The sequence below is a fragment of the Hippocampus bargibanti genome, linkage group LG02 (genome assembly GCF_051943395.1).
Source record: "Hippocampus bargibanti isolate YZ-2025 linkage group LG02, ASM5194339v1, whole genome shotgun sequence".
Lineage (NCBI taxonomy): Eukaryota > Metazoa > Chordata > Actinopteri > Syngnathiformes > Syngnathidae > Hippocampus > Hippocampus bargibanti.
This window is the reverse complement of record NC_142735.1, coordinates 25737561-25747988: the sequence shown is the minus strand read 5'-3', so window position 1 is coordinate 25747988 and position 10428 is coordinate 25737561. Positions and strand designations below refer to the sequence as shown.

Genomic DNA, 10428 nt, shown 5'->3' with positions numbered 1-10428 from the left:
AATACAACCCGGATTGGGAGGCCAATTTTACCTTGTCGTCAGTTAAAATGAAGAGTCAAAGGGTGATGCAGCGCCCTTTGGTGGACAAGCGTATACGTCGGTAAGCACCCGAAATATAAAATAACCAACGACGAATAAACAGATTGTTTTTTTCTCTCTCTTCACCTTGCTTCCTTATTGTGTTGTGATTAAAGGACAACCGACGTCTCCGGACAAGTTGTGTCCATAATTTGTAAAATGGCTTCAAATGACTTCTACTGAGAGTATTTTACAAAGATTCCACCGCATATAGCTATATTTTACGTTTTAAGACTCACGCTGACTATTCAGGAAGTCTTGTTTTTGAGTTGGTGACGAGTCCGTATGTGACGTCACTAAAGGACCGCCCCTGACCGTAAAAAAAAGATGCATTGTAGTGGTCCTTCCATCACGTCAATGTATTTTGCTGTACTCGTTTGGTCTGGGGACCTCGTGTTGCACCCAAAAGCCGCCAGAAGGCCAGAAGAGGGCGTCCAAGCGCCATATAAGGAATTTATCAGCCTGTGGAAACGGAGGTGGCCACAGGAGGTCGCCATTTTGTGCCTCTTTTTCAGTGAGACATTTCCCCTCAATGTTGCCTCAAAATGGCACAAATAAATTCTTTAATCGATTGCAAACATGTATGCTTTCCTCTTCAGAACTATTTGAATAATATTCATAACTGGATGTGTAAGAAGAAAGCATATTCTCTGAATCTGAAGCCGTTGTTTTGATTCACTAGCAATGCAAGACGTCTTGGCGTGACGTCACGAACTGGAGGCGGGACTTTCTGAAAATGCCCAATTCGCAGCTCAATTTTTTTGCAGATTTTGGACACTTTAAGTCATTTTTATTGGTGTTTTGCATTTGACTAAAAATATCATATTGCGTGTTTTGGGTATTTTAGATGCTATAAAACGTTTTTTCTGGTGTCAGTTAAAAAACAAAAAAGTGACGTCGGTTGTCCTTTAAGTCAAACGGAAGTGTGACTTAAACGTGGAAAGTCACAGGGAGAACAAGGCCTGCTAATCCTAACGTGCTATTAAACACGTAGCAAGTCGCAAAAACGAATCGTTAATTTCCACGAAAGATTATTTTCAAGTGTTGAACAATGTCTGAATGCACCGAGGCATTTCCAGACAACCAAAAATTCTACATGGACACTTTTGTACAGATGACGGCTGAAGAAACCTTCTCATCGATGCGTCTGTGTAAGCTCTCAGTCGTACAGGAGTGGTCCATCGATGAAAAGGTTTCTTCAGCCGTCATCTGTACAAAAGTGAAGGTTTCGGACGTTTCGCCTCCTATCCAAGAGGCTTCGTCAGCGAACTAAAGTCTGACTGGTCGTATCGGCATTAGTATGGCCCCGTTTATATATCCCTAGGGATATATAAATGGGGCCGATACGACCGGTCAGACTTTAGTTCGCTGACGAAGCCTCTTGGATAGGAGGCGAAACGTCCGAAACCTTCACTTTTGTACAGATGACGGCTGAAGAAACCTTCTCATCGACTTCTCATCGATGGACAACGAAAAGTAAATGTATTCATGTGCGTATCCTGTTGCTTACCTTTCGAGAACGCAAGAGTCGAAGCGGCAATAAGAACGTTTAAAAATGACACTTGTATCGCATGGGACTGTGCCATAGAGATACAGTTAGCGACACAATTCACTCTCACTTAACAAATTACTGATTTATTGGTAGTTTTAATTTTCTACACTGACATTTGAATGCACTACAAGCACATCGATTGAATGACATTCACAAACTAACAACAAACAAATTGTTTTTTCCCATTTACGAGAAATGTTAACAGTAACAAGCGCACCTTCTTGGTGTTATATTCTAAATACTTTTTTTCTGGTAATATTATGATACTCTTGTACTTTATAAAGAGTTAAAACACAGATGTAAAGAATTATGAAGAGTTAAGAATAACTACATTTGTTTTCGCGTTTAGGTAGAATTGGTATTTTGAAGGCAAGGTTGTTTTGTCCTTATTAGGCAGAAGTATGCGATGTGAAGTACCGAATTTACTTTTGAATTCACAAATAAAATCTGACATGTTGTGTTCTTGCTGTGCAAGAAAAGTCAGCCCAAGTATATTTACTGGCACCGAACGAACGAGGTGATCATTAATCAGATTCGTAGGATGGTTAAAAAATAAAATATATCATTTGACTCAAATTGTCATATTAAAGTGGGAGTCAGAATGAGTCATCCAACTGCGGGTGAGCACGCAGTCGGCAAGTTGGGTTTGATTCATTTGTCACCTACAAAGTTCACGTTTCCACACCACAGTGCCTCCGAATTAACAGTTCCCTCCACACATTTTGACATTTAAAAGAATGTTGTGAAGGTGATCTACCACAAAGCAATGAATGCATAAACATGTACTTTGTTCAATTTGTCACACACGCAAGTCGGTACAGAACTTTCGATTTATTTTTCCGTTTGCAGACGTTTTCTAAAGGACCTCTTTAGTGTGAGAACAACAGAGGCTCAGGCTAAAACTTTCAATTTGAACAACAAAATGACTAAAAAATGCTTTAAAAATACTCCAAAAAGCTCAGACAGAAATAGCCAAACAATTGTGGAATGTTAAACTTTTGTAAACAATCTGCATTTACAACGAGTGCATGTCTGAAACGTAGCCAGTTAAAATAAAATACACCAAAAAGCAAGTAGACTGACCGATGCGCACATTCGTCAAATTTTGTCGTGTGAAACCTGCAAATCTTTTGAAAAAGCCACCTTTGGAAAAGAACAGATTGAATCGAATTGTGACTTTGTTGCAATTTAGCGCCATCTTCAGCCCGTGTAGGGGAAATGCAGGAGGACGCCTTGTCCAGGGCCCAGAGTGATTTTGTCCAGGTTCACTGTGGAGTCTGCTTCTATTTCTGGATCCGTGGACAATTTGACTGTAGCAGTTTTTGGTAACTCCATTTCTTCTGTAGGGGGGAAAAAAATAATTGTTAAAAGACACAGTAAAGTGAATTCCGAGATTTGTTTCAAATATATACATTAATACATTCAGATGATGATTCTAATAATTTTCTGATTTATGTTTCGGGTTTGGTTACAGAAAATCAGCTATATATGATCTTAATTACCTTCATACTCCAGGCGACACTCATTTACAATTTCTCAGGGCCATACTAATCACGTAAATGTAACTAACATGATATGTGGTATCCTTCAATTACAACGGTCCATGTGGTTGTGAATCAGTTAGCCGCATTAGCTTGCTAGCATTGGCAAAAGTCGTTTTGCTGCACTTATGATGCGGACAAAACGCAAGGAGAAAAACACAAATCATAAAGCCTAGCATGGGTGAACTTGCCGGTCGACGGCAGGGTGAGCGGTAGCGTCTCCGATCCTTCGCCCCAGTTGACCGCCGTGACAAATCTTTCGCTCTGGTCCCACAGTCGCAGGAATGCGAGTGAGGAGGAGGACGACTGGAGAGGGTAGTAATCGCCGTGGAGCAGGGAACGCTCCTTGCCTCGCAGTTCGCTGAGGGATTTGAACCACGTCCTCACGGCGACATATTCCTCGCGCTCTGCCTAAATGGGGGCAAAATGGAGAGCAGGTGTGAAAATTCAAACGTCTTGATTTATGAACACTCAGTTTCTTCAAGCACTGACCTCTGTAGTCTCATTGACGGTGGCTCCTTCAACCTTGGTGTCTTTTTCGAGGTCCCACACCATTTGGGGAGGTTTTTCACCCTGATGAGGGTGCAAACACATAGTTAGGCTGAGAGTGTGTGTCCCCCGCCCCCTACCTTCATTATATTAAGGTACAGTACCTCATGCCCGTGCTACTTTGCGGGTTTGAAAAACTACTTGTGAATGTTAGCAGTCGTACTATTAATTTTTTATTTTTTTTTTGGGGGGGGTGTCAAAATTTAAAACTGCGCCTTCATCATAGCACCACAATGTGTTGCGTCATTTGTTGCTGCTCAGTGTAGTAGCGGTTCCTGTTTTACAGTATATTACCATTAAAAAGCAATGCTAATTTCCATGAGCCCCTCTATGGTGTTTCACATTACATGTTAGCTGTAAGCTAGCAGTTTCGTTCGACGAAAGCGGATAAGTGTTGTTGAACATGCTAATGTTTAAACAGAGAAGGGCTGATTTTATTTCACGTCTGTGGAAACATCAACTATGACTAGATAACAAACCCATAAGTAATTTAAGAAGTCTGTTTTAAGAGGTTAAACAGTCCTTAAAGTATGTACCGCACCCAAAAGCCTTCATTTGCTTCAAAAGATGACACTGCACCTTATACGCAGACACGCCTTATATGTGAAGTAATACTGAGCCACAACAGTTCTCTTATCTACTGTCAGCAGCCACCGACTTTTCCCCCTCTAGAAATAGTGCAGACCCCCAGCCTCAACTATAGCACCTTGTAAAAATATATATACAGTAAAGTCTCGTTATATCGATATCGGATATATCGATAGTCCCGGTTATATCGATACTATTTCTATGCACGCACGGAGAAAATTACATGCAAACAGGGTCGGATATATCAATAGTCCCGGTTATATTGATATTTTTTCGGACTCCCTTGAATATCGATATAACGAGACTTTACTGTATAAATGTTTCCAAATAGAAGGCACACCACATTCCACACTTTTTTCATTCATTGAAGGTGTGTGCCTTATAGTCTCCAGTACACCTTATATATGGAAAAGTTTGAAAATACATCATTAATTGGGGGTGCGCCTTATACACTGGAAAATACGGTACATGGATTTTTATCCATTTGTGAGCATGTCTAGAAAATTCCCCCGGAAAAAAATGAAGCAAAAAGCAAATCTTCAAAAGGCCCTACCTGCATCTGAAGGCCAATCTCATCACCGTAGCTGAAGACGGGCGTTCCGGGCAAGGTGAATAGTAGCAACTGGTAGAGGCGGATCAGCGCCCGAGACGCGGCCCGTTTGGACAGCTGTTCCCGCTGGGCGGCGCCCAAACCCCAGGCCAGACTTCTCTGCTCGGAGTGCAGGGCGTTCAGAGTATTGATGCGCTCGGCACCTTTTGGGGATCAACCGGTTGTCAATTGCCAGAAGCGGACGGAGGTGGCGAGCGACGGCGTATCAACGACCTACCTTGACCTTTGGTGCTGAGCAAGTCCGACAGCACCAGATCAGCACCGGAGGTGTTGAGCAGCCGGGTGATCTCCATGGGTGAAATGCCTTCGGCCACGCCCATCAGCATCCTGGAGAAATGAAATCCGGTTCAGCCACGACACAAAAGGATGATAGTCATCACAAGTTTGTCTTTTTTTTAAATTGACGTCATAAATTTGAGAATCATTCGGCTTTTTTTTTAGTCCACTGTATAAAAATCTTTATCCAGCGGTTGCACAAGGGGTCACTTTGAAGCCGCTGGCTGAACCCAGTTTGTTTCTTGCTAACGCTCCCCGACAGCGCTGGAATGTTTTTTTTTTTTTCATTCCATGTCGAGCTAAAGTGTCAAATTGCCAAATGTAAACTTTCTCATACGGCCCTGCAAATCATCTCAAATCTAAAAGGGCAACTTACTTTTTGTTGGTGTCGTCCTCGGTGTCGTTGCCCTTCACCACGGCCAACAAACGAGACCAGTGGGAAGAGTTGGAAGCCGTGCCGAGGTCAGAGAGCTTGATGCCGTCCACGCCCAGATTGAGCCAGTGCTCCGTCGCCGCCTGCGAGACGAGACGCGGGAGACGTGAAACGCCAAAAGAAGTTTGTTTGTCTGGATTGCGTAGTCGTGAGTGGGTTCGACCTGAATGCTGTCCATCACATCATTGTGGTCACTGCTCCTGAACCACGGGGAGGATCCTCGGTAGTTTGGAGTCAAGTCAAGCACCACAGAAATTCCTGAGATCAGAATGAGCGCTATGTAATTCACATGAAATTAGCAACAATTTCATAACGAGACCGGTGCCGATTAGGATTAGAGTCAACAAAAACTGATCAAAATAACATTTACAATTGGGTAAATAAAAAAAAAATAATAATAAATATTGAAACTAAATCCATCTTTAGCACTTTGTCGTAGCTTCAGCCGTTGTTAAAGTTCTATAGAAATCAATATGTATTGTAGAAAATTTCTCTCTGTAAAAGTCACTAAAACTGTAGCTGTTATTGACAATGTGATATTAATTTTGGTATAACAAGTGCATAATAATTGTGATGTAATTAATTTTGGTATTGCTGTTCGTCAGTACAGAAGATGGAATATCATTTGGGAGTTGTCGTTGGCTTTAAGACACAATAAATAAGGCCCCCTTTTTTTCTCTTACACTTGATAAATATTCTATGCATTAAGAAAATAAATCTAATATTAAAACTTAGGAAACCGAAACCACAGGAAAGCATTTTTTTAAAATTAAGGGGTGGATGGATAGATAGATAGATAGACAGGCAGACAGAGAGAAAACAGAGACAGACAGACAAACAGACAGACAAACCTGCTCTAAAAACTAATTAAAACTGAGCTGAAAAGCAAATTGAAAACCAACTGCATTAAAAAAATATCCAAAACAACATCAACCCTGGTTCGAGACCTGATAGCACTTTGTGAATTACTACACTACAAACAAACACGTATACCACCTTGGTAAATAGAATCAGATCATCTAATGCGTTTATGCAGACGTATTTATCCATCTATTTGTCTCTGTATCTATTTATTTATTTTTGTGTGTGTCACGTTCGAAGGTGTAACAAAAATGCAGAACATTATCTTATACAAATTCTCTTCACCATGTTTTTTGCATATTTATTTATTCATCTATTTGTCTATGTATTTACTTTTGTGTGTGTCACACACACACACCACGGTGGAACAAAATGGCCAAAGAAAATGTTTTTATTCAAATGCTAGCCGCCGTGTTTTTTGCTTCTTTATTTTTCCATTTATTTGTCTATTTATTTATTTATGAGTGTGTCGCACCACAAAAGGAACATATCTATTGTTTTGTGTGTGTCACATCCCAAAGTGTAACAAAAAGGCCAAAGAACATTTTTTGTTCAAGTACTAGCCGCCGTGTGTTTTTTGTTTGTCTATCTACGTGTATCTGTTCATCAATTTATTTGTCTATTAATCTATTTATTCTTATTTTTTGTGTCACACCCCAAGGTGTAACAAAAAGGTGTCAAAGTCCAGGCAAAACAGAAATGGGCGAGTTGTGTCAAGCACACTAAAAATGAAGGAGCCCCCACCTTTCTTGTGGGCCTTTTCCAGCACAGTGATCAGGTCTTTCTCACTCCCATGAGTGGGGTCGATCTGTTTCAGGTCGAGAGTGCTCAGCTGGTCGGCCTGCACGGTGTGAAGAGGCCCGAGGACCAAACCTTTCACCTTCAGCTGATTGACGTTGTCCAGCTTTTTCTCAATACCTGCGCGAGCAGAAGAAGAGACGGACGGAATGTCAACATGTGAAGAAGGTCACTTGTGCGGACACGAGGCAGAAAGATGCGAACGATTCCGCCTCGCCGTCTGGCGACCATGTGAGTACAAAAAGATCTTTCATGGGAGAACGAGTCACATGCGGCGGGCGGGGTTGGTGCTTGGACTCCTGCCAAAGAGCATTTGGAACAGAAGGGCCTCCCTCCAGTAACATACTAAACCACCCCACCTCCCCCCAACTCTGAAAGGAGGGCCCGAGTGTGCAAATCAAAGTGCTGAGCTAAAGCCGTAAAATAGCAGAACTAGCTGCTGGCCACGCATAAAAAGGCCCGACCGACTTGCTTAACTTTCAGCTGATATCAGTGCTCGTGATACGAAAGAAATGACTCAGGCGGTTTTAGAATCTGTGAGACCGTTAGACGTTGCGTGTGTCAGCAAGTTTGTATAAAGCAGCCTGTGACAACTTGAGCCTGCTGCCGCGACACGTGAAGTCTTTTGCTATTTTGAGGAAGTTATCTCGGGTCAAAGGGGTGCATCGCAATCTAAATGTTGAGTCACAACGCAAAAGATACAGCACCTGCCAATCCTTCAGCGAAAGCCTCTGCGTCTGGGATTTGGTAAAGGGGTCCATAGTTCCACCATTTCATTTCTGGGATGGGTTTGCAACGCGGTGCCTGGACGATGATGGCGATGGCTCCGGCCAGCATGCCCAACCAGGCCAGCCAGAAAAGGATGAGCAGCACCCAGCGAGTCCTCACCCATCTACAAACAAAAGAAACACCAAGGATGTTATCAACTGAATTGACTAAAATTTTAGCGTTGAAAAATGCAATTTTGAATTCTTTTATTTTTACATATCACTTTGATATGAAACTTTTAACATGATAGTATTAGCAAACAGTTTGGAAAAAGAACACAGAAATACTTTAATAAGTGTGTTTCAATTAATAAAAAAAAACTGGTAAACTTTCTCCTATTGTTACATGGACTGTTTCGACTATGAAAACTCAGAGTGGATCGAGCCTTTCCCGTTGCCAGTCCCTCTCTCTGGAATGACCTCCCACTGAGGGTTTGTCCAGTCAACTCATTGCCAATCAAAAACTAATCTCAAAACTCATTTATATTTTTTGGCCCGTCAGACAGACTTGATCTTTGTTTGACGGTTTTGTGCTTTCCATAGTCTTTGTTAATTTCTTGTTTTGTTGTTGTATATATGATTTTTGCTCCATGTACAGCAATGGGTGTTTTAAAGTGCTGTAAAAATACAGTTGATTTGAGTTGGGACTCTTACCCTGGAGTGCCAGCCACCTTCATGAGTTCTTCTTTGGACAGGCCGGTGAAAGCTACTTCATCCTTCGGAATCTTCACCATTACGCTGCCATTTTTCTCACCGCTGCTCGCCTGCCCATCGGCAGTTATGGGCTGCTTCTCAGGGTCCATCTCGCTGAGCTCCACATCCTTCATGTCGACGTCAGAGTTCATCTTTGTTGTTGAATGCTGAGGGAAAACATTAACAAAGTGGATGTCGTTAAAACAAATTGACTTTGCTCTAACTTTAATGGTCTCATTACTAACCTTGAATTTAGATGGAATGTTCAAAATCCGCTATCATTGCCTTTGTGGGATATATTAAGATGTTAATGCTATAACATTTCCCTTTAGTAGCCTTTAGACTCTAAAGTTTAGAACAAGTACTGTAGTGAGTTTTTCGAAGTCTAAAAAAATCTTCTTTCGACCCAGTGGAGCACTTTCGTCATTCAAAGAAAACAATTCATTTTAATTTAATTTCCTCATTATTTTTAAAGATACTCAAGGCCCAATACTCTCTACCTTCTTACTTAGAACCTCTTTTGTCTATCGTAAATATGTTTTGTTTTTACGACGCAGTCAATCGGTAATTTTCTGATGTAATTGTTCGTGAACGTTCCACGAGGCTAGGTTGCTAGCCAGCGTGCGAACGAGCCAATCGTTGAATACAAAATATATACTAAAAATGTAACACGAACGTCGAATGGAGAGCATGATTACTCGTTGGGGATGCAGTTTTTTTCCCGGTAAATAAAAATTCTTCATACTTTTGACACGTTAGACAAAGGATGACGCCAGCCACCTCATCGAGGCACATGTAGGGTTATAGTAAAGGGTTGGTAAAACTGAGAATAAAGAGAATAAAAAGATTGTATTTACCTGTTTTGTGTAAATGATGAAACGGTGTCTGGACTTGGTCGATCCTTTCCAGGCAGTTTGTAATCTGATGAGGTAAGCAGCTCAGTGTTTATGTAGCTGCCCTGGAAAGTCGTGAGCCCTCCTCCAGTCTTGAGGTGGGTGGCGATTTACTCTTCCTAGAAAACAAGTTCAGACGACGCCCTATAAAAATATTTCTATCAGATTAGTGCACAATATAATTTAAAACGGATATCGTCTATCAGTAGTTGCCACGTATTAGTTTGTCGTGCATGTTTGTCGATCCGGTTTGAGAAAAACTAGAAAAACTGGTTTAATTGCGAGAACTCGAGCTCGTAGTAATGCAAATACAGTATACTGATACGCGCTTGGCCAACATGTGACGCAATCAAATGCTTCAATTGAAATTTTGACGAAGTCAGTCCAAATATAATCAAATCGCTTTCATTCGCCTGTTTGATTGAATCAACGGTTGACGTTTGAAAAGCACCTCAGAGTGAAGAAGATCCAAGTAATTATACTGAAATGACCAACAATGACCCATATATTTTGGGTAAAAGCTCTAATACAAATGACATGCCATGTTACATTTCGCGATTTCATTTTGCCAGTCCAAAGTTACCGGCACGATTAAATTTATAGCTAGTCGTTCGGAATAGCCAAAATCACCGGGGTGTCATTGTATTTATCTTGGCCTGGCAAAGTGGAAAATCCTATCAACATACTCCTGCTATTTACCGATGAGAAGGTTTCTTCAGCCGTCATCTGTACAAAAGTTCACTTTTGTACAGATGACGGCTGAAGAAACCTTCTCATCGATGGACCACT

At 41.4% G+C, this 10428-nt stretch overlaps 1 protein-coding gene across 1 annotated transcript; it reads right to left on the bottom strand.

Annotated features, from left to right (window-relative positions):
• Positions 1-2442: 2442 nt before the first annotated feature.
• slc3a2a (solute carrier family 3 member 2a) lies at positions 2443-9800 on the bottom strand. Its single transcript, XM_088990513.1, has 11 exons — positions 9604-9800; positions 8708-8913; positions 7994-8178; positions 7233-7406; positions 5791-5885; positions 5571-5710; positions 5136-5245; positions 4862-5061; positions 3664-3744; positions 3363-3582; positions 2443-2970 (listed from the first exon to the last, which is right to left on the bottom strand). Exons 2-11 carry the CDS (start codon positions 8896-8898, stop codon positions 2831-2833), a joined length of 1536 nt encoding a protein of 511 aa, XP_088846639.1. The 5' UTR covers positions 8899-8913; positions 9604-9800; the 3' UTR covers positions 2443-2830.
• Positions 9801-10428: the final 628 nt, after the last annotated feature.